Source organism: Sus scrofa, chromosome 3 (assembly GCF_054392235.1).
Source record: "Sus scrofa isolate SSC_HxYL_T2T_F1_AM1 chromosome 3, Sscrofa_HxYL_maternal_Yorkshire_Landrace_v2.0, whole genome shotgun sequence".
In the NCBI taxonomy this organism is placed as follows: Eukaryota; Metazoa; Chordata; class Mammalia; order Artiodactyla; family Suidae; genus Sus; species Sus scrofa.
Genome location: NC_139385.1, coordinates 58,824,791 through 58,849,147, shown reverse-complemented (window position 1 = coordinate 58,849,147; position 24,357 = coordinate 58,824,791). Strand labels below are relative to the sequence as shown.

General features: G+C 45.6%; 1 protein-coding gene and 1 long non-coding RNA gene across 3 annotated transcripts in view; one reads left to right on the top strand and one right to left on the bottom strand.

Annotated features, from left to right (window-relative positions):
• Positions 1-11,611, bottom strand: part of SNRNP200 (small nuclear ribonucleoprotein U5 subunit 200) — a 31,231-nt gene extending 19,620 nt beyond the window's left edge. The window contains exons 1-13 of one of the 2 annotated variants that reach the window (XM_021087099.2): positions 11,375-11,611; positions 10,877-11,040; positions 7,807-7,978; positions 6,557-6,749; positions 6,011-6,066; positions 3,085-3,183; positions 2,568-2,720; positions 2,363-2,462; positions 2,050-2,186; positions 1,128-1,211; positions 861-1,034; positions 448-585; positions 86-241 (exon numbers count right to left, since the gene is read on the bottom strand). In XM_021087099.2, the coding sequence (XP_020942758.1) occupies positions 86-241; positions 448-585; positions 861-1,034; positions 1,128-1,211; positions 2,050-2,186; positions 2,363-2,462; positions 2,568-2,720; positions 3,085-3,183; positions 6,011-6,066; positions 6,557-6,749; positions 7,807-7,978; positions 10,877-10,932 (1,518 nt within the window). In that variant the 5' untranslated portion in view covers positions 10,933-11,040; positions 11,375-11,611. The remainder of the gene's footprint in view (positions 1-85; positions 242-447; positions 586-860; positions 1,035-1,127; positions 1,212-2,049; positions 2,187-2,362; positions 2,463-2,567; positions 2,721-3,084; positions 3,184-6,010; positions 6,067-6,556; positions 6,750-7,806; positions 7,979-10,876; positions 11,041-11,374) is intronic. The other variant, XM_021087098.2, reaches the window with a different exon arrangement.
• Positions 11,612-11,713: 102 nt separating this feature from the next.
• LOC110259970 (uncharacterized) lies at positions 11,714-12,623 on the top strand. Its single transcript, XR_002342509.2, has 2 exons — positions 11,714-11,881; positions 12,149-12,623. It is a non-coding gene; the product is annotated as an uncharacterized LOC110259970 (long non-coding RNA).
• Positions 12,624-24,357: the final 11,734 nt, after the last annotated feature.

Genomic DNA, 24,357 nt, shown 5'->3' with positions numbered 1-24,357 from the left:
CAGAGAAGCATCAAATTTCAATATTGTCGACAATACTGTGACAGCTGCACTCAGTGTCTTCTGGAGGAAGGTTCGACCCTCTTACCTTTCCGAAACTGCCCACCATCTCCTGCACCAAAGACCGCATGGGAGCGATGTAGATGATCTTGAAGTCGTCCACATTGATGGTGCCGTCCATGTTGATGTGCTTCCCTATCTCTCGGAGCATGCACATCAGGGCCACGTTGGTCTTGCCGGCACCCTAAGAGAGGGCAAAGACAAGGCCTGTGCACCACGTCATGCTCGCTGCCCCACTGCCACGGGCTTATCACCAACACGGACTGTGGCCTGGTAACTTTATCCTACCACTTAACACCTCTTCCACCAAATAAGAGATTTAGGGTGAGATGAACAAGCTCGCCACCCAAAGTATATACACACCAGGGAAAGGGGGCGGGCAGTGCTTACGGTTGGAGCGCACAGCAGCAGGTTCTCATCTGTCTCCAGAGCAGCACGGTAGAGTTTACTCTGGATCCGATTCAGCGTTTTGAAGCCCTCAAATCCAGCCTGGGCATACTTGGGCAGCTTCTCCACTGGAAGCAGTTGCTAGAAAAAAATGTCATGGACATCACGTTAGCAGCACCCTTGAGCAGACAGTTTTTGAGAGACTGTACTGCTGGCAACCTCCCCGCCTAAATCTCTACTGAGGGCCAGAGCAGAGAGATAACATCATCCCCAGGGCACAAAAGCAACATGGGAAAACCGTAGCACTTCCAGAATAAACTATCTATGAGACAAGGCCTCATTTTGTCCAATCAGTTCAAATCCAAACTGCATGGGAGACAAACTGAGTAGAAAACTGAGAAAGGTGATTCACTTACTTCTTCTGAGCTGAAGGGCTTGGGCTTGAGAGCAGGCACATGCACCTCTTCGTAGCCCTTGCGCTGGCGCCGGAAGGACCCATCAGGAAGCTGACAGCGTTTGTTGGCCATGAAGTGGCTCCCCTGGGTAAAAACTAGGTCCTCCAAGTCCAGAACCTGTCTCGGAGCCAGGGCCTGGGGAGTACGAAAGACAAAACACAAAGGACATGAGCAAGCCAAGCACTCGAGTCCCTGCCCCCCCACCTCGGAAACGGCCCTGATCCCCACCTCTCCACCCTGGTCCAGATCCATGGTCTCCAGGTCTGTGTCCATCCGGGACTGACGTACTCGCTCTCTCCGGGACCTCTCCTCCTGTGATGGGGACAGAGAGAAAGAATGCCAACGAGTCATCACCATTCCAGCTTCCTGTCCTCCGCAGTCCCTGAGCTGAGCTGGACTTGCAGACACTTTACCTTCAGACAGTTGTCACAGGGACCACCAGAATGATGAAATCGAACCATTCTCAAGGGACAATACATAGTCCTGGGATTTCAAGAGTCGACATTCAACAATCAACATTCAACATCAAGGGCTATCCTTGAGGGACAGGGGTGTGGGCTCTGTGTTCAGAAAACGTGTTCTGTTCCTATACTGACCACAGACACCAGGACTTATTGTATAAACAAATGGCAAAGGCCCACGTGCTGGGGAAGACAAGAGCAGGCCTGTGGTCTCGCAACCACACCAGCGTGAAAGTGCTGATTCCAATCTGTACGAAGGACCAACCTCAAAGGATTCAGAGAAAAATTTATTTTATTCAGTGTCCTCTTTGGTAGAAATTTAGCTTTATACTGCCATCTTCCATCTTTTTTTTTTTTTTTGTCTCTTTGCCTTTTCTAGGACTGCTCCCACGGCACATGGAGGGTCCAAGGCTAAGGGTCCAATCGGAGCTGTAGCTGCCCAGCCTACGCCAGAGCCACAGCAACACAGGATCCGAGCCACGTCCGTGACCTACACCACAGCTCACGGCAACGCTGGATCCTTAACCCACTGAGCAAGGCCAGGGATCGAACCCACAACCTCATGGTTCCTAGTCGGATTCTTAACCACTGCACCACAACGGGAACTCCATATGCTGCCATCTTCTAATGTCTCTTTCCCAAAGCAAACACTCTAGTTTAGGAATCAGACAAACCAAGCCAGCCCTCACCCGGATCAGGTCCTCCTTCTCCGTTTCATGGAGCTGGTAGAGGAACTTGGACAGCTCCGGGTCGGCTTCCATCTTGCCCATGATCCTTTCCTTTTCAGCCTCACTCTGTGCACTGGCCAGCAAGGTACAGTATAAGACTGCCAACAGCAAAAGGAAGAAAGGGAAGATGAGAAGGAGGGAATGAGATAAAAATCAACCTTCAACCTTGGGGCAGAAAGAAAAATAAATGAAACAAGTGGCAAGGCTGTGAAAACAACACAACCACCATCACGCATGCATGTATACACCACAGAAGGGTCCTTCATGTACTCACTCATCATCCTGTGCTGCCTCAAGACCTTAATAAAATCAAAAGTGTTGAAGCCAAGGAGCAGAACCAACTGGTTCTCACATTCCCGATCGTCACTGGCCGTCTGCACAGAGAAGGTAACACCATGATTAAGAACACAGCCATTTGCTTTCCACACTGTTCCATCTGCTAAGATACACTGAACACAGAAACATTATCCCGACCATACCTTCAAAATTTCCAACACTTCATCTGCCTTCTTCTGCGACACAATGGCATCATCATAGAAGCGACTGAGCTGCCGCTGTAGCCAAAAGGCATCGATATCCCGAGGGTGCAAATCCTTCTTCTTGGAACTCATCAGTTCCCCTGAGGCCACGAGCTACAAAGTGACCAGGCACTGAGCTCACCAGCTCACAGTGCCTCCCTCTGCCCCAAGTGCTGTCTCATCATCATACAACTGAGTTCTGAGGGCCACCCATAGCCATGGGGGGGTGGAGGGGGGAGATTCTGCTATACTGAGTTCACGAGTACCCCAAACTAAGATTTCATTAACACATGCCTTTGGGAAGGAGGGCAACAACTGAAAGTTCACAGAAATCAAGACACTAGGCATTTATTACAGCTCACCCTATAAAAAGGTAGCTCAGTAGCTACTATGTTAACAGGACCTATGTCTGGGAAAGAAATGCTGCACCCAGAAATAACCTGCCCTGCAGCAGCTGGCAAGAGCAAGCTGTACTCACATTCGCCGAGAGGGTGCAACGCACCACCGCCTCGTCCCCTTCCATGTCATCGTCAGACGCCTCTTCTCGAACCTCTCCATACACATCTTCATCGCCTTCCTGCAGAAAGGGCCCCAACCCCAACTCATGATCTGGAGCTGATCCTGGCATCACCATAGAACCTCTCCCTTGAGTCACTTAAAATAAGCTCCACGGTTAGAGCAAAGGCTCTGCAGTGGAACCAACAGCCTATGGGAATCAGAGTCAGCCTCATTCCAGAGTACATGTAGCAGAAAGACCTAGAAGAAGCACACTTGGGGGAGTTCCCTTCATGGCTCAGTGGTTAACAAACCCAACTAGGATCCATGGGGATGCAGGTTTGATCCCTGGCCTCACTCAGTGGGTTAAGGATTCGGCCCTGCAGTTGGCTGTGGTGTAGGCCAAGAGCTGCAGCTCTGATTCAACCCCTAGCCTGGGAACCTCCCATTTGCCGAGGGTGCAACCGTAAAAAGACAAAACAAAGAAAGAAAGAGAGGGAGGGAGGGAGGAAGGAAGGAAGGAAGGAAAGAAGGAAAGAAAAAAAGCACACTTGGGATAGCACACAGTAATCCTGAAATGTAGAGAACACACTTGGCTGGATCACTACTGCCCTTACTCACAAGCCGGCTCACATTGTACTGCATACTGAGCACGGCGCCACATTAAAAGTAGGTCCTTAATAAAGAGCATGCTCTCATAGCACACATCTAAATATTTCAAAGTTATAAATCAAGCTATCAACTGTTGAATGTCCTACCCTCCTAAAACAAGAAAATAATTAGTATTTGTTCAATAAATGAATGCTACAAGCAAAGTTTTCTTTTAGTCTGTTGCTACTTAAAATCATAAACCCCTAATAAACCAACTCTATTGCAGGGAAGGGTTCAACAGTCACCTATTTTTCTTTTTGTCTTTTTAGGGCTGCACCCACAGCTTAAGGAGGCTCCCAGGTTAGGAGTCAAATAGGAGCTATAGCCGCCGGCCTATACCACAGCCACAGCAACACTAGATCCGAGCCAAGTCTGCAACCTACACCACAGCTCACGGCAACACCAGCTCCTTTACCCACTGAGTGAGGCCAAGGATCAAACCTGCGTCCTCATAGATGAAAGACTCATTTCCGCTGAGCCATGACAGAAACTCCAGCAGTCACCTATATTCAATCACCTCACTTGACAGATGGAAACAGACACAAAAAGACCTGCCTGGGAGTTCCCGTCGTGGCGCAGTGGTTAACGAATCCGACTAGGAACCATGAGGTTGCGGGTTCGGTCCCTGCCCTTGCTCAGTGGGTTAATGATCCGGCATTGCTGTGAGCTGTGGTGTAGGTTGCAGACGCGGCTCGGATCCTGCGTTGCTGTGGCTCTGGCATAGGCTGGCAGCTATAGTTCCGATTATACCCCTAGCCTGGGAACCTCCATATACTGAGGGAGCAGCCCAAGAAATGGCAAAAAGACCTGCCTGACATTGCTGCAGCCGTGGTGTACGTCGAAGCTGCAGCTCAGATTTGATCCCTGGCCCAGGAACTTCCAAATGTCGCAGATGTGGGGGAAAAAAAGGCCTGCCCAATACAAGACCAAAATTCAGCCCCCCTGGCTCCCAGTTTGGTGCTCTTTCCTCTGACTCTCCTGTGCAACCCATTCTTCCTGTCCCAGTTTATGATATTCTGAAGCTGACATTTTTATCTTTCAGGAGCCAAACATCCATTGAGAACTCTAGGCAATTTTGCACATTTTTTCGGAGTTCCCGTCGTGGCTCAGTAATAATGAACCTGACTAGGATTCACGAAGATGCTGGTTCAATCCCTGGCCTTGATCAGTGGGTGGGGGATCCGGCATTGCTGTGAGCTGTGGTGTAGGTCTCAGACGCAGTTTGGATCCCAAGTTGCTGTGGCTGCAGTATAGGCCAGCAGGCTGTAGTTCTGATTTCGACCCCTAGCCTGGGAACTTCATATGCTGTTGGTTCAGCCCTAAAAAGCAAAAAACAAACAAACAAACAAACAAAAAAAACTTGACATGTTTTTTCAAGTGCTCCGCTTGCTCCTATTTGTTACATCTAAAAATTCTTTGTTTTTTTTTTATAATGATTTGTATTTTGTTCCATTATAGCTGGTTTACAGTGTTCTGTCAACTTTCTACTGTACAGCAAGGTGACACAGTCACACATACTAAAAGTTTTTTTTTTTTTTCCTGTCTTTTCTAGGGCGGTTTCCTATGGCATATGGAGGTTCCCAGGCTAGGGGTCTCATTAGAACTATAGCTGCCGGCCTACAACAGAGCAACAGCAATGCAGGATCCGAGATGCGTCTGCAATCTACACCACAGCTTACCACAATGCCGGATCCTTAACCCACTGAGCAAGGCCAGGGATCAAACCTGCAACTTCATGGTTCCAGTCAGATTTGTTAACCACTGCACCATGATGGGACCTCCCATACTATAAATTCTAATTAAATGGCAAACTTCAGTGGTTGCTGCATCTGTTACTTAATCATGTAAAAAATATGCCCAGGCTCTTGGGCAAATGTGCAGTCTTCAGAAACTGGCAATAGGACGCAGGACTAGAAAAGAAGGAAATTATCCCAATAAAGTTAAACTGCAGTGGGAATGACAGCACCTTCCCTCAATGAAATGTATATTGTACTTACCTTCTCCTTCTTTTTGCTGATCCCCTTGGTTTATCATTATCTTTATCTATTATTACATTTGCTTTATTAAATCTCAAGTCAAACGCAACAATTTTTTGGCACAACAGTATTTATGCCTGAGTCTGACACCCATACGACAACATAAAACTTACTTAGCTTATGTTAGGAAACTTCTTTACACCAGAAGTTGTCCCCTCATCTCAATAATTGGGGGAAAAAAAAAAAAAAAAGAAAGAATAGATTGGGTCTGTTATCACTTACCTCCTCATCAGACTCAAACTGTACATTCACACCATATGTCTCATCAATGTTGTCATCTGAAATGATGATCACAAAAAAGGACAGGGAACAGTTAGGGAAATGAGACATGAGGGAGCTAATTTCCTCCCTAACTGCCTGACTTGCCCCTTCTCAGGACAGAACTAAGGTCTCAGGACTCACAGACAAATGATCCAGGTGTGAGTGCTTTCTACGATACCAACACCAAGATCTGCTCCAATCTGCTAATTTCTGATCAGCCCCTGCTCTGCTCACACAATCACAGGCACACCCCAGCCCCTCCCTACCCACACCCAGGCACTACTGTTTTCTCCTATGTTCTATACAATAAAAGGATCTCAGAGTAAGAAATGGCTACTGGAATCTAGAGATTCTGGTGTCCACCTATCGTAACTCCTCCAAGAGCACCTAGCAGGTTATGGGAACTCACTGACACATTCCAGTGTTCCAATGACTAAGGCTAGAAAATCACATTTGGGGTCAACAAACAGCTAGTTAACATGGTCAGGACACAAAGAGCTCACTTACCCATATTCTGAATTTCCTTGTCTCCACCATAGTCTGTGATCTTTTTGCCCAAGTTCACCAGCACATGGTATCTTGTATCATCTGTCTGACCCAGCAGCAGATCAATCTCCTTTCTCCTCTCCTTATCCCGAAGCTTCTCATTCTTTAAAACAGCTAGAACTTCATCAGCTGCCCCACAAAGGATATCACGAGGCTGGTGGCAAAAAAAAAACCACACACACACACACACACACACACACACACACACACACACACACACACACTTTAGGACAGTGAAACTAAGACAAAGAACATCACTGACCAGCTCTACGTGACCACAGGATGTGAAGAGCCATGTAAAACCTGCAAACCAGGTTCTGACCATTTTTCAATAATGTTAATTTTAAAGTGCCACCAAGGGTCATACAATTGAAGGGAAGACCCATGTTTCCAAAAAAGATTAGGTTCCAAAAAAGGTGTACACAGCTTGCACAGCAGTCGGCCACATTTCTCTCTGCAATCCTGCTCCAGACTACCAAACTTTTGGTAATTCTTCATCTTCGCCTCCTCAGGCAACCACCTCACCAGAGTCTCTCACAGATTCGCAAAGTTCCTTAATCTAATCACACGTATAACGCTATGAACAGAAATTCTTTTTTTTTTTTTTTTTTTTTTTTTTGTCTTTTTGCTATTTCTTTGGGCCGCTCCCGCGGCATATGGAGGTTCCCAGGCTAGGGGTCGATTCGGAGCTGTAGCCGCCAGCCTACGCCAGAGCCACAGCAACGCGGGATCCGAGCCGCGTCTGCAATCTACACCACAGCTCACGGCAACGCCGGATCATTAACCCACTGAGCAAGGGCACGGACCAAACCCGCAACCTCATGGTTCCTAGTCGGGTTTGTTAACCACTGCGCCACGACGGGAACTCCTGAACAGAAATTCTGAAATACAGACTACCCAGGCTCATATCCCAGCTCTGTCAAACGCTACCTCTGTGACTTGGGAAAATGCCTTAAATATTCTTTACCTCACACTTCTTTTCTATAAAATGAAAAACAACTACTCATAGTGCCTAATCACAGAGCTGGCATGAGGATTGAAAGAAGACACATAAAAGTGCCATCCCACATAAAGTGCTCAGTAAACATGAGCTACTTCTGCATTTTGGTATGACCCACCCAGGAAAATCCACAGACAAAGTTCTTCTGGTGCCCCCCAGGTGGAACTTTCTCCCTCTCCAAAACCACAGCTTTCCCCTCTGGCTTCCTCACCTGGTCACCAAGGGCAGCTTGGATGAAGCTGAGTAGCACTTCATAGGTCTCCCGGGTCTCTTTGGTTTTGGGCTTATAGATGATGCCCACCATCTCATCGATACCCTCCGAGAGCAGAGTGTAACCCTTCATCTTGTTGATGTCATGTCGGTCCTCATCACGCTTTCTTCGCCTAATGGATACATAGTGTGATGCTGAACAGGCAGAACCTTCCCTCTCAAAGGTAGGACTAAAGCAAGCCCACCCTCCTCTCCTTAGCTTCATGACATACAGGTAATATTTAAAACCACAAATCTGTACCCCAGCAAATGATTCCCATTTGGCCTTAGTCATCTGCAAGAGAATTTCTTTATGACCTGGTAATAGAAAGGGAGTCCTCTGTTAGTCTCTCACTAGATGCACTAAATCTTACAATGAGACATCCTCCTCACTCATTTAAAAAAAATGCCTACCCTAAATCCCTCCTATACCAAAGAATGCTTCTGACCTACACCCAATCTGCACACCAAGAGGAAGAGGGATATGGGCCTAAGAAATGGAAAGGTTTTCCTACAAGAGGCTCCAAGAAGATTCTCTCTGCCTCCAACAATCCCATGAATCATCTTCCATTAAATGCTGAACGTTTCTCTTCATCTCACCCCCCATTCTGTGGGCCACCTCTACATGTAAGTCCTGAGCCATTATTCCTGAAGTTCAGGGGTCTGGGGCTGGACTTGGCAAGGACTGCAACCAGAAGCCAGTTGGAGCCACAGCATTTATTCTACAGATACCCAGAGAGCCAAGGATCTCACACCAGGGGTGCCTATGGGTAGGATGGGCGTGGGGGAAGGAAAAGAAGCGATCATATGGCATTATCAAGTTAAAAAACAAAAAACAAAAAACAAAGGTAGTTCAAGTAATTTGACGAGATAGCACACTGACAGATCAGATTCCAAGCCCAGGTCTTTAGATTCCAATAAAAATGTTTTTGTAAAAAAAAAAAAAAAAAATTTAACTTTGATGACAATATTATATGATTGGATTTCAACTAGTTTTTTATCCCTCAGACACATTTTCTTCTTCTAGTCAGTGAACTAAAACTCCAAAGGAAATCTACTGCCATCGATTCCTAGAAAAGAAGACATATTCTGCAAATTGGAGGACCAATGATATATAACTCATTTCAAACGTAACTGCTTTACTCAAAACCGGGCCCACAAATTTTTGTGATTTCATCATGGAAGAGGAGAAAGACAAAGATGATGAGGGTCAAAAGATAACAATGAGATAAAGCTCAAAGATTTTGAGCTTTGGAAATATACTGCCCTCCCTCCAAAGTAAAAAATCAAAAAGAAAGCAAAACAAAACACCTGCTTTCATACTATGGATGCTTGAATGATATTTATAACAACAAAAGTGGAATTTGGTCTGCACAGCAAAGGAAACCATAAAAAACAAAAACAAAAAAAAACCTACAGAATAAGAAAAAATAGTTGCGAAGGATGCAACCAACAAGGGCTTAATCGCCAAAATATACAAACAACTCAGTAGAAGAAAAACAAACAACCCAACTGAAAAATCACAGAAGACCTAAATAGACATTTACTCAAAAAAAAGACATACAGATGGCCAACAAGCACATGAAAAAATGCTCAAAAGCATTAATTATCAGAGAAATTCATATCAAAACTACAACGAGGTACCCCCTCACACCAGTCAGAATGGCCATCATTAACAAGTCAACAAATAACAAGTGCTGGAGAGGGTGTGGAGAAAAGGGTACCCTCCTTCAGTGTTGGCGGGAATGTAAATTGGTGCAACTACTGTGGAAAACAGGATGGAGGTTTCTCAGCAAACTAAACAGAAAACCACCACATAATCCAACAATCCCACTCCTGGGCATATATCCAGACAAAACTATAATTCAAAAAGATACATGCACCCCTATGTTCACTGCAGCACTATTCACAATAGCCAAGACATGGAAACAACCTAAATGTCCACTGACAGATGAATGGATTAAGAAGATGTGGTACATATACACAATGGAATACTACTCAGCCATAAGAGAATAAAATAATGCCATTTGCGGCAACATGGAGATCCTCATACTAAATGAAATGTCAGAAAGAGAAAGACAAATACCACATGATATCAGTTACATGTGGACTCTAAAACATGGCACAGATGAACCTATCTACAGTATGGAAACATACTCACAGACATGAAGAACAGATTTCTGGTTGCCAAGGGGGAGGGGGGAGTGGTGGGATGGACTGGGAGTTTGGGTTTAGGAGATGCAAACTATTACATTTAGAACAAATAAGCAATGAGGTGCCGCTGTATAGCACAGGGAACTATATCCAATCTCTTGTGATAGGACATGATAGAAGATAATATAAGAAAAAGAATTATGCATGTATGTATGACTGGGTCACTTAGATATACAGCAGAAATTGACAGAACATTGCAAATCAACCATAATAAATTTTTTTTTTTTTTTTTTTTGTCTTTTGCCTTTTCAGGGCCAAATCCACAGCATATGGAGTTTCCCAGGCAAGGGGCTGAATCAGTGCTACAGCTGCCAGCCTGCGCCACAGCCACAGCAATGCCAGATCCTTAACCCACTGAGCGAGGCCAGGGATTGAACCCACTAGTCGGGTTCATTAACTACTGAGCCATGAAGGGAATTCCCCATAATAAAATTTAAAAAAATAAAATAAAATGTAAAAACAGAAAAAATAGAAATGGACAAGGGAAGACAAAAGAAGTAGGAGTGGCAAGTTAGTAATAGAAGAAAAGAGTTACTGAGACAAGGGTTAACCAAGAATCTTGAAAATACCATGAAAAAATTAAGATCTCTCTATGGACAAGAAACACATGCTGGCAAAAGGTCTAAAAATTGTTTTCCACCTCAGGTACACTTGTTAAGGCCAAGAACCTTTCAATTCTTATATTCTGTTTTTACTTTCACTGAGTTTTAATGCCACTACGTCTCCTTGCACCAAGCATTTCAGCAAAAACACTGCCCAAATACCAAGAGAAAATGGACTTTGGATTTGAATAAAAATCATTTTCGCCTTATACTCACTTGGCTCTTCTTTCCTCTTGCATCTGTGGTTTGGTCCGTTGAGCCTTATCTCCCATACGGGTACCTTCCAACTTCCCAACCAGGGAGAGCACCTCTCCTGTGGGTTCATCCCGGCGGGTCCGGTCAATGAGAGAGCGGTCAGCTTGGAGGACAAGATTCGAGTTCTGAAAAGATAACAATATGATCGAAGTTCTGACGTGAGCAGGACCAATTCCTCTATCACAAGGTGATAACCATTAGTTGGAATAAGATATTTTCCTTAGAAAGAGCATCGTACAATTGCGCGTGAGACAGAGGTAATCAAATAGGTAGAACAATCCTTGCTCCTAACACTGCCCACAATAATTCTCACCTGGGAAAAGTTGGGGGTGACTTACGGAAGAGGGCAGGTAAAGCGCTGAGGGGACAGGGGACAAACACTCCTAGCAGAGCTCTTAGCCCATCCCACTCGTCCCAGACACCAGTGGGGTTATTAGTCTTATCATCATGTACCCACACCTTCGCCCGGATCTGACTTCCCCTCTGATTTGGCAGTTCTTCCGAAGGCCTTCAGACAGAAGCTCCCTTCCGCAGACTCCCGCTCCCCACCGAGGTCCCCAGCCCAGAGCCCTGCGCCGAGCCTGCACGCACCGCCTTGTACTCGTACTGCAGGCTACGGGCGGTCACATCCGCCATGGCCGCCGCTGCTCCGGGGTCTCAGCACTCCTCTTCCCCCACCGCACGCTCTCAACGGTCACGGATATCCGCTACCGCCGCGCCGAAACAACGCAGAAGAGACGCAATGGAGGGAGAAAGAGACGAGCTTACTTCCGCTTCCGGGTCGCTCGCCGGAAGTGCAGGTGACCGTATCTACGGCGTGTGCGTTCCTCTTTCCTGAGACCTTATGGGCTCGGTTGGTTGGACCGACGAATTCCGAGACCCTCAGACAATGGTTCCGGACCCACGTCCCGTACTTTCTTACACCTCGGCCTCCGGCCTCCAAGACTCCTCACATCATAGCGAAGCGTACGTCTGTTTACCCCCTATCCTGTCTCAAGCGCTTTTCTACCGGCTTCTTCCTCTGGAAACAGTCCTGTGAGCTATGCCGGCAAGGAGAAACTAATGAACCCCATTTCTGGCTGAGAAAACTGAAACACCTGTGTGCCTGTGTCTGATATCTTCCTTGGGTTTTTCCTCTATATTGAACGATTGAAAGAACGCTCTGTTCCCCACCTGTCCCACCTAAAACCCATGCCTCCGGAGCTCTCATTCTGGTCTCACTTTACGCGGCAGGGCCCTCCCCACGATTGAAGAACTTCGGTGAAAGCAGCTACCCTCCTGGCAGGCCAACTCCTTGAAGACAGTAACAATTTCTTCTCCAACAACGAAGCCTATCCGGGCCCTGGAGGCACTCCTGCCTTCCCATCCCCTGCCTTCCCATCCCGAGTTCTGCTCTATGGAATGGCAACTAATAGCTGAATAGTTATAGCTTGTTTGTTTTTGAAAGATTAAGGGAAGCTAAAGGAATTCATCCTCTATGGCTGATGGCCATGGCCGACAGCTGCTGGTCCAAATTTCCCCTACAGGAGTATTTTGTTTGACTCACTATCTGGGATTGTTGAAAGTTCCTGGTGGCCTTGCAGTTAGGACCTGGCGTTATCTCTGCTGTGGCTCAGGTTCTATCCCTGGCCTGGGAACTTCTACATGCCAAGGGTGCAGCAAAAAAAAAAAATAAATAAATAAATAGCAAAGGACTGACCTTCTTACATGGCTGACTTGCCTGGTGCTAATCAGCAACTGCCACTTTCATTAGATGCACATGTTCTTCCCACAGACCCTGTAATTGCTTGGCCCCTGTAGGCATGAGGTTTGCAGCCCTGAGAGTTTTTTGTATATATAACTGGGCCTTCCAAGAGACAGTCAAGTTCTGTGGCAGCTCTGCTCCTCAGTGGCTTTGTGACTTTGAGTAGCTGCCTTGTTTCTAGGTGAGTGTCATTTTGTCATCCTTAAAATTGAGGCAGTAAAACTTTCCTCTTAGGTCTTTTGGTAAATGAGATAGTGTGTTTAAAAGCACCAGCAGGGGTTCCCATCATGGCTCAGCAGTAATGAACCCAACTAGGATCCATGAGGATTCGGGTTCAATCCCTGGCCTTTCTCAGTGGGTCAGGACCCAGTGTTGCCGTGACCTGTGGTGCAGATCGCAGACATGGCTCAGATCCTGCATTGCCATGGCTGTGGCATAGGCCGGCAACTTTAGCTCTGATTTCACCCCTAGGCTGGGAATTTCCATATGCTTTAGATGAGGCCCTAAAAAGACACACACAAAGTACCAGCAAAGTGCCTGACTCAGATAGGGGCTCACTGAAGGTAACTTGAATTTGAATCCTCAAGACCAGAGTTCCCCTTGTGGCACAATGGGATTAGCAGCATCTTGGGAGCGCTAAGATGCAGGTTCCATCCTGGCCTGGCACAGTGGGTTAAGGATCCAGTGTTGCTGTGGTTGTGATCCCTGACCAGGGAAGTCCATATGCTGTGGGACAGCGCCCCCCGCCAAAAAAAGCAAATCCTCAGGACTGACTTTTATTCCATGGTCATGCTGTGGTTCACCCATCTGACACCAAAGGGTCTGAAAAGCATATTAGGGATTCTGCTCTGCATTTCTGCAGGACTGGTACTTGTGTTCACAGGTCAAGCCTGGGCCACTAGCAAATCTGTGAAGCAAGGAAAAAGGAAATTTCCCCCATCCTCCCTTTCCCTCTCTAAGCAGGCACAATGAAATGTAATCTTCCAGTTATTAAGTTAGGTGGATTGGACATCAGAACTTGAAGAAGCTTTAGAGATAGAGTAGCTCAGCTTCCCACGTGAAGAGGCTGCAGGCAAGAGAGGATTGTCACATCAAAATGTACGTACAGGAAGAAAAATATTGTGATTTAGAAAACATGCTAGCTATGCTTCTTCACTCTGGAGAAGAGGCACTGTTTACATCAGAGAAGGGGGTTCTTCTCTTGGGGGAAACACTCAGGAAAAACGTCATGAACCTTCTTATTGGAAAGGGTAAGACTAGGGGGTCTTGGTGAAGGCAAGTCAAAGAGAGAACTAAGGTGCCCTACATAAGAAAAGGTGTGTGGGGGTTGGAGGCTGGAATGTAGAAAAGGGAAGAGACACATATCTAGGAAGCTGAAGAGCCCAGGAAGATGACAATTAGCTAAGACCTGAAGGAGTCACAAGCAAGGAAAAAATTCCCATCACAGGAGTTCCCACTGTGGCACAGTAGGTTGAGAATCTGACTGCAGTGGCTTGGGTTGATACAGAGGTAGAGTTTCTATCTCCAGCCCAACACAGTGGGTTAAAAGGATCCAGCATTGCCACAGGTGCAGCATAGGTCACAGCTGTGGCTCAGTCAATCCCTGCCCTGGGAATTTCCATATGTCATGGGTGTGGCCATAAAATTAAAAAAAAAAAAATTCCGGAGTTCCCGTCGTGGCGCAGTGGTTAACGAATCCGACTAGGAACCATGAGGGTGCGGGTTCGGGCCCTGCCCTTGCTCAGTGGGTTAACGGTCTGGCGTTGCCATGAGCTGTGGTGTAGGTTGCAGACGCGGCTCGGATCCTGCGTTGCTGTGGCCCTGGCGTAGGCCGGTGGCTACAGCTCCGATTGGACCTCTAGCCTGGGAACCTCCATATGCCACGGGAGCGGCCCAAGAAATAGCAAAAAGACAAAAAAAAAAAAAAAAAAAAAAATTCCCATCACAGAGACTGGTTGATACACTTTTAGGCGGTGACATTTAAATTGTTAAATTGCTGTCTATATGAGATTTGCAAGATTCTCTATTTACTCAAATCCTGAATAGGAGTTTGCATACATTGTTGGGTTCATGATTCTCTAGGGGATGAAGGAATGGAGGTGGTGTCCAGAGAGAGTTGAAATGGAGTGAGAAGCTCTAGGTTATAGAAGACAAGACTCAGAGCTGAGAGAGAATTCAGTGAAAACAAGGAATTGATGAAACCGCACAACTCAGATTGGGGCTCAAACCCAGCCAAACCCAGACTGGAAATTGAGCCCATTGTCTTCTAATTAAAAGTGTACACCTCGTCTCAGGATTTACTGAAACTCAGGTTCTTTGTGTCTCAGAGAAGAAGGAATTCAGCAAGAGGCTTTGAAAGGTTAGAAGTAGATTTATTGAGAAAGACAGAGTGTAGCCCATCTCAGAAAGTTAGAGGCCCCAAAATGTGGGCTGGTGAGTGTTTATGGGCTAGGTAGGTAATTTCATAGGCTAATGAGTGGGAGGATTATTCCAACTATTTCAGGAAGAGAGTAGGGATTTCCAGGAATTGGACCACCACCCACTTTTTGCCCCTTTAGGGCCCCCCTTGGAACTGTCAAGTCACCTGTGGGTGTGTCACTTCAAATGCTAATATATTACAGTGAATCTATTATGAGGCTCAAGGTCTAGAGGAAGTCAGATCTTCCTCCATCTAGGACCTAGTGGGGTCTAACCAGTTTATGTCATATCTTCAGTGGCAGTGTTATTCTTTTAAAGGCTGTGTCCTGCCCCCTTCCTTTCTGTTGCGTTATCATGAAAATGTTCTCAAATTCAACTGTTGTAATTGGTGCACAAATTTGAATGCATATTTAAAACCATTGGACTGTAAATTTTATATGGAAGAATTGCAAGTTTCTGTCCTGGCTCATCGGAAATGAATCCAACTAGGAACCAAGAGGACACAGTTTCAATCCTTGGCCTTGCTCAGTGGGTTAAGGAGCCAGCGTTGCCAGGAGCTTTGGTGTAGGCTTCAGACGCAACTCAGATCCCATGTTGCTGTGGCTGTGGCATAGGCCAGCGGCTACAGCTCCGATTGGACCCCTAACCTGGGAACCTCCATGAGCCAAGGGTGTGACCCTAAAAAGACAAAAGACAAAAAAAAAAAAAGAAAGAAAAAGAATTGTATGGTATATACATTACATCTCAATAAAGTTTTTTTGAAAAAAAATTAAAAACAGAATTACCCCCAGGAAGGTGAAGAACCTGGGAACACCCTGCCAGGCACATACCCTAGCTGGGCTCAGCTTTAGCCCTGTTCTAGATTGTGTGCCCCATTGTGCTGCCTTTCTCCAAAGACGACCTTCAGGATTCACTGCTCCCTTAGCCCCCGAACCCAGGCTACCAGGCACGGCATTTGTCTACCTTAAGACTTAATTTAGTTATGTCTCAAATATTTATATGTGCCCTAAACTCCACGAAATTTTTGTTTGTTTGTTTGGTTGGTTGGTTTTTTTTGCTTTTTAGGGCTGTACCTTTGCTTATGGAAGTTCCCAGGCTAAGGAGTGGAATCAGAGCTGCAGTTGCTGGCCTACATCACAGCCACAACAACACCAGATCCAAGCTGCATCTGTGATCTAAACTGCAGCTTGTAGCAAAGCCAGATCTTAAATCCACTAAGCAAGGCCAGGGATCAAACTTGCATCCTCACAGACACTACATCTAATTATTAATCTGCTGAACCACAGTGGGAACTCCTCTATGAACACTTTTAGGTACACAGAGAAAAATGAGACACAATTAGAATCCTTTAGAGGAGTTCCTGTCATGGCTCAGTAGTTAACAAATCCAGCTAGGAACCATGAGGTTGCGGGTTCGATCCCTGGCCTTGCTCAGTGGGTTAAGGATCCGGAGTTGCCATGAGCTGTGGCTCTGGCATAGGCTGGAGGCTACAGCTCCGATTAAACCCCTAGCCTGGGAACCTCCATGTGCCGTGGGAGCAGCCCTAGAAAAGGCAAAAAGACAAAAAAAAATTTTTTTTAAATGCTTTAGAAGTTACAGTCTTTCAGGAGACATAAAACATAAAAATAACTGCAATTAGGAGTTCCCGTCGTGGCGCAGTGGTTAACGAATCCGACTAGGAACCATGAGGGTGCGGGTTCGGTCCCTGCCCTTGCTCAGTGGGTTAACGATCCGGCGTTGCCGTGAGCTGTGGTGTAGGTCGCAGACGCAGCTCGGATCCCGCGTTGCTGTGGCTCTGGCGTAGGCCGGTGGCTACAGCTCCGATTGGACCTCTAGCCTGGGAACCTCCATATGCTGCGGGAGCGGCCCAAGAAATAGCAACAACAACAACAAAAGACAAAAAGACAAAAGACAAAAAAAAAAAATTTAAAAAATAACTGCAATTAAAGAGCAGAATTCAGGGAGTTCCCCAGTGGCTAGACGGAAATGAATCTGACCAGCATCCATGAGTGTTGCAGAAACTGCAAAAACCGTGGTGGCGGAAGGAGACAAACAGCACTGGGAGATGTGGAAAAGCAAGGTTTATTCAGCACCAGTGCAGGCTCAGAGGAGTCACTTCCAGAGTCCAGAGTCTGAGCACTAGGTCTTTGTTCTTAGCAACTTTTATTCATTAGGTGATCTTGTTTTTCCCATGTAAACATCCTGGACCTCCCCCCTTCCCTGGAGCAGACAGTGTTCCTCCCTAAGAAACTGAGCAAGCAAGGAGATGGAGCTGATAAGCAACTCTGAGAACTGGATTGGCAGGGCTGCGGGTTTGGGCAAAGGATACATAGTTGCTACATTATTACAAGAATGGTAGTATGAGGTGAGCATAGCTGAAAAGGCTTGCAGCTGCCTTTTTAGCCAAAGAGGGGGGCGGGGGTAGTTCCTTAGTTAAAACTCATTTCATGAGGAAGCAGGTTTGATCCCTGGCCTTGCTCAGTGGGCTAAGGACCCAGTGTTGCCTAGAGCTGTGGTGTAGGTCACAGACTCAGCTCAGATGCCGCACTGCTGTGGCTGTGGTGTAGGCCTGCGGCTGCAGCTCCAATCTGCCCCCTACCTGATAACTTCTGTATGCCACCGGTGCAGCCCTAAAAAGACCAAAACAAAACAAAACAAAGAATGCAGTCAGTGCCACAAGGGGGCATTGGAAGATCAGAGAACTCACTTCTGATTAAAAGACAGCCTGAGGCTTTGCAGGTGTGATATGAAAATGCTGATGAGGATTTCAGTAGAGGCAGGATGTGGGGAGATCTCAAGGGGACACAGGAAAAGCAAAAGTATGGAGGAGGAAAGAGAGAGGCATGTCCCAGGAACTATGAGCTCGGTTCAGCTGAGTGCTGGGCAAATGTAAGTAAAGGAACAATGTGACAGAATTTGGATAGATATGACCTAGACTCTTGAAAAAATGGTGCCATTGTAAGGAGATTTTCTTCTATCCTAGGAGATAGTAGGAAGCCATAGCAGGTTTCTCAATCGGAGGTGGGGGGTGTTTTTTACAGCTTTATAGGAGGTGTTTGTTTCCAGGGAGCAACACTTAAATTAAACAACAACAACAACAACAACAACAACAACAACAAAAAGCCCACATACTATTTATCACGTGGCAAGAATTTGCAAAATACCACTTTCACATACATTAACTCATTTTATCCCCATAAAACCCTATGAAATATATTGATTTGTCCCATTTTACTAAGAAAGAAATCAAGGCCCAGAGAAGATAACTGACTTGCCTGAGCTCACCTGCCTCAAAGCCAGGCCCGTGTACAGGGGTTTCCTCCTAGAGCTGGTTTTGGGGAAGATGATTCTGGCAGTGCTAGGTAAGGCGGATAGAAGAAAGAAAGTGGCAGGGGGTCAGAGACAGGGAGTCCAGCTGGGAGGCTGTCATAGGAGGTGGAGCAAGAGGTTGTGTACCCGATGGGGGGACTGTGGCAGGGCTTTTGGAACATTAGAAATGAGACTGAAGGAGTTCCCATCATGCCACAGTGGAAACGAATCCGACTGGGAACCATGAGGTTGTGGGTTCAATCCCTGGCCTTGCTCAGTGGGTTAAGGATCCAGCATTGCCATGAGCTATGGTGTAGGTCGCAGAAGTGGCTCAGATCTGGCGTTGCTATGGCTGTGGCATAGGCTGGCAGCTGCAGCTCTGATTCGACCCCTAGCCTGGGAACTTCCATATGCTGCAAATGTGGCCCTAAAAGGCAAAAAAAAAAAAAAAAAAAAACCAGAAATGAGAGTGAAACACAAAGGGGCTTGGTGATTGTCTTTGGTGTGTCCAGCAAGCCCCTAGTTTGCCTTAATTCTTGGGACTGGGAAAGAGGAACACTGGGTCACCCAGTGTTCCCTAACTTGGCTATTGGATGGAGAAATGGCTCCTGACCTGGGGTTGAACACACACTTTATAGGGTTAGAGCTAAGTCAAATGACTCCAGGAAACACAAGGTCCTACGTGGAGAGGGAATTCAATTAATGACACTGTGCTCTCTCCTTGGCTAGAACATCAGTTCACCTAGTAATAATGCACAATTTGAACTACTTTATTTATTCACTCTCTTCTTCATTTAGCAAAATTGATTGTCTCCTATGTGCTATTCACTATACTAGTTTCCAGGGCTGCACCAGTAAACAAGATAGATCATATATAAGTATATATATATATATATATATATATATATATATAAAATTTAAATATGTAGAGACAAAATTGTTTTCTAATTCTTTCATCTGGTATATGTTTTTGTTTTTCGGTTTTATTTTTTTAAATTTTTTAATTAAAGTATAGTCGATTTACAATGTTCTGTCAATTTCTGCTATATAGCAAAGTGACTGGTTTTTGGTTTTTACTTTTGTTTTTTGTTTGGTGTTTTTTTTGGCTTGTGTCCATGGCAGATGGAAGGTCTTGGGCCAGGGATCCAATCCACACCACAGCAGTGATAATGCTGGATCCCTTACCACTAAGCCGCCAGGGCACCAGGGAATGTTTCTTTTCTTTCTTTCTTTCTTTCTTTCCTTCTTTCTTTCTTTCTTTCTTTCTTTCTTTCTTTCTTTCTTTCTTTCTTTCTTTCTTTCTTTCTTTTTTTTCCTGTCTTTTTGCCTTTTCCAGGGCTGCTTCCGTGGCATATGGAGGTTCCCAGGCTAGGGGTCCAATCGGAGCTGTAGCCACCGGCCTACAACAGAGCCACAGCAACACGGGATCTGAGCCACGTCTGCAACCTACACCACAGCACATGGCAATGCCGGATCATTAACCCACTGAGCAAGGCCAGGGATCGAACCCACAACCTCATGGTTCCTAGTCGGATTCGTTAACCACTGCACCACACGGGAACTCCAGCAATGTTTCTTAAAATGCTTTCCACCTTAGGAGACAATGCCCTTAATTATTATTATCATTATCATTATTCTTTTTTTTTTTTTTTTTTTGGCCATGCCTGTAGCATGGGAACTTTCCAGTCCAGGGATTAAAACTGCCACAGCAGTGACCTAAACCACTGCAGTGACAACGCCAGATCCTTAACCCGCTGCACCACAAAGGAACTCCCAGCAATGCCCTTATTTTAATGGAGAGGCTGTTTGATGCAGTGATTAAAAGCATGGAGTCTTGCCAAGGGAGTTCCTGTTGTGCCTAGCCGGTTACGAATTTAATATCCATGAGGATGCGGGTTCAATCCCTGGCCTCACTCAATAGGTTAAGACCAGGCATTGCGTGAGCTGTGGTATATGCTGGCAGCTGCAGCTCTGATTCAGCCTCTAGCCTGGGAACTTCCATATGCCACAGGTTCGGCCCTAAAAAGCAAGCAAACAAACAAAAAACATGGAGTCTTGTGTCAGACTACTTGTGTTCAAATCCCAGTTTTACCTCTTACTGCTGTGCCATCTTGAGTAATTTTTTAGTGACCCCGTGCCTGAGGGACATTGTCTAAGGGGGATAGTTTTACCTATTCTATAGGGTTGCTGGGCACCTAGAACTACACAAGGAAACAGTCCAATGGAGCCAAATTTCTCAAAAGCATTTATGAAACATTTTGTGTTTGAAAGTAATTTGTGACTCAAACACAGGAAGACTGCCTCATTCTTTGTCATATCCTTCTTTTCTTATCCCAAGTGGTCCTACCAAACCTGATGGCCCTTTTACACAGCATGCTGGATTCTGAATGACTCTTGGCTCTTCCCTAAACTCCAGCCCTCACAAAGATAAGAGCTTAGGGGGAGTTTGTGTTGCAGCACAGTGGCTCAGGTCACTGCAGAAGTATGGGTTCAATTCCTGGACCAGTGCGGTGGGTTAAAGGATCCGACATTGTCACAGCCGTCACGTAGGTCACAGCTGTGGCTTGGATTCAGGCCCTATCCTGGGAACTTCTATATGCATGCAGGTGTGGCGAAAAAGAGAAAAAACAAAATGTTTAAAAAATAAAAATAGAAGTGAAATAATGTCATAACTATGTATAATTATAGACTCCCTGCAAAGATAGTTATGTGTCAAGGCATAGCTCAGACTGGTTCTGTTATGGATCCATCCCACCCAGGCAGCTGGTAGTTTGAAGTTTCCACAATTGGCTTCTACCACAGATGGAAGACAGACACTTGTAACCGACTAGATCTCCTACTTGTACTGAGCAGATCCTCTCTTAGTATCCCATACCAATTCCCTCCAATTTCTATGGCAGAGTAGAGCCTTAAAAAAAAAAAAAAAAAAAAAAGGAGCTCCCTGGTGGCCTAGCAGTTAAGGATCCAGTGTTGTCACTGCTGTGGCTTGAGTTTGATCCCTGGTCTGGGAAGTTCCACATGCTGTGGGAGCAGCCAAAACAACAACTACAATAACAAAACTAAACACAAAAACCCAGAGTTCCCATCATGGCTCAGTGGTTAACGAATCCGACTAGGAACCATGAGGTTGCAGGTTTGATCCCTGACCTTGCTCAGTGGGTTAAGAATCCAGTGTTGCCTTGAGCTGTGGCATAGGTCATAGACGCAGCTCGGATCCTGTGTTGCTGTGGCTCTGACTGTGGCCGGCATCTACACCTCCAGTTGGACCCCCAGACTAGGAACCTCCATATGCCATGGGAGTGGCCCTAGAAAAGGCAAAAAAAGACAAAAACAAAAAACAAACAAACAAAAAACCCCACACAATAACCCTTGAAGTTCCTGATGTGGTAAATTGGATCAGTGGCATCTTGGGAGTGCCAGGACGCAGGTTTGATCCCCAGCACTGCAGATTTGTTAAATATTCAGCATTCCTGCAGCTTCAGCTTATGCTCAGATCTGATCCCTGGTCTGGGAACTCCAAAAAAAGAAAACACACACACACACACACACACACACACACAACCCCACTGGCACTGCATCTTGCTGCACTCCTGCCCATCTTGCTCTCTGGATTCTGATTTTGTTTCATCTTGGCAGCTCCAAGCCCCTACCTATTAATCTCCCCAGTCCAGACTGCTGGTTGTGAGCAGTCCCAAGCCCTAATCATTTTTTCCTGAGGTGCCATAGTCTTGACAACTGTGTATCCAAACAACTTTCTTTTCAGACATGCCTGTGGCACGTGGAAATTCTGGGGACAAGGATTTAACCCATGCCACAGCAGTAACCAGAGTCACAGCAGTAACAATGCCTGATCCTTAACCCACTTAGTGAAGCCAGGAATGGAACCCACATCTTCATGGAAACTAGTCAGGTTCGTTTCCACTGAGCCACGACAACAACCCTGTTTATTTTACGTGTGTTTTTTGGGTTTTAGTTATGCGCATGGCATGGGGAAATTCCCAGGCTGGGATAGACACTGTGCCACAGCAATAACTGGAACCACAGCAGTGACAACACTAAATCCTTCACCACTAGGCCACCAGGGAACTCCTCAACTTCCTGGCTTTTATGTTAGCCATTCTTTTGCTTTTCTGTATAAATTTACTACCTATATATGACCTCTAGAAAATATATTGCTCTGAGAAAATGAGTAACAAGCATAAAATCAGCTGTGCAAAAAAGGGCAATATGGTTGCAAAAGAAGGAGGCACCAGGAGAAGGTCGGATAAGGAAGAATGTCTACATCAGAGACTGGCTTCAGCTTCCCTGAGTGTCTGCCAGGCCACTCTGGGCCATGAGCAGGAGGAGCCACAAGGTCTGGAAGCATAGGCAGTTGGGCAACCCGCAAGCAGCGTAGTGGTTTCATCTTCCTTTTTTTTATTTTTTATTTTATTTTATTTTATTTTTGGCCTCACCCACACCATGCAGAAGTTTCTGAGCCAGGGATGGAACCAGCCCCACAGCAGTGACCTGAGCCACAGTAGTGACAATGGCCAATCCTTAACCCATTGTGCTACATGAGAACTCCCTTTGTAACCTTCTTAATCAATCTCTGTCCCCAGGGGGAACCGCTCTTCTGATTTTTTCTACTATAGAATTTTTTTTTTCTTTTTAGGGCCACACCTGTGGCATATGGAAGTTCCTGGGCTAGGGCTCCAATTGGACCCGCAGTTGATGGCCTACACCACAGCCGCAGCAACACCAGATCCAAGCCATTTCTGTGACGTACACCACAGCTCACTGCAATGCTGGATCCTTAACCCACTGAGTGGGGTCAGGAATTGAACCCAAATCCTCGTGGATACTAGCTGGGTTCGTTCCTGCTGAGCCACAGCGGGAATGCCCCAGGGTTTATTTTTATGTTATATTCATGTCATTGGTCATTTCAACCAAAGAACATGAGAGACATCCAGTGTCATGTGAGAACCATATCTGTTAGTTGATGGATTTCAACACAGGCGGATGAGAGGCAGGAAGTGACTAATTCAGCTTGGGTTTCTGAACGCTCTTCTTGGAATTAAGCATAGAATTCTTCTCAGTTATAACATGTTTGCTTTATATGTGCTCTGTATTTTGAAATTAGTACTTTAAAGTGTTAATAAAGATAAAATTTTTCTTTTTAAAAATTTTATTTTGAAGAAATCCCAAACTTAAATATGCTTTTTATCCACATTAACCAATTATTACCATTTTGCCACATTTTGGGGGAATCTTTTTAGGGCCACACCCGAGGTATATGGAGGTTCCCAGGCTAGGGGTTTAATTGGAGCTACAGCTGCCGGCCTACCTCACAGCCACAACAACTCGGGATCTGAGTCGCACCTGTGACCTACACCACAGCTCACAGCAACTCCAGATCCTTAACCCACTGAGTGAGGCCAGGGATCAAACCCGCAACCTCATGGTTACTAGTCAGATTCGTTTCTGCTGTTCCACGATGGGAACACCCAGGGCATTTTCTTACCTGTCCATTTTCTCACCTCACTGTAATACAGTACTATTGCCATATTCCGATTTTGATGGTTATCTCAGTAATGTCTTTCATAGCATTTTTTTCAGCTTCTAATACCCAATGCAGGATTATGAATTGCATTAATTGTGTTAGCAGTTTCCTTAAATCTGGAGCTATTCCTCCCCCACTTTTTAAAAATCTGTTTTGACCCTGTCATTCTGAATACCAGCCATTTTATACAGTGTCTATTTGATTTTACGTTTCCCCGCAGTGTAGGTTATACAGGTTATGCAGTTTTGGCAAGACTTTTAAGCAATGCTGTTTTCTTCTTAGTGCATCGCAGCAGTAGGCACATAATGGGATGTTAATTTTGATCTCTTGGTAGGTCTCTCTGCTATGAAGTTACTATTTTCCTTTTGTAATTAATAATCAATCTATGGGAAGATGAAATGCTTTTCTGATTATGTATTTACTAGATAA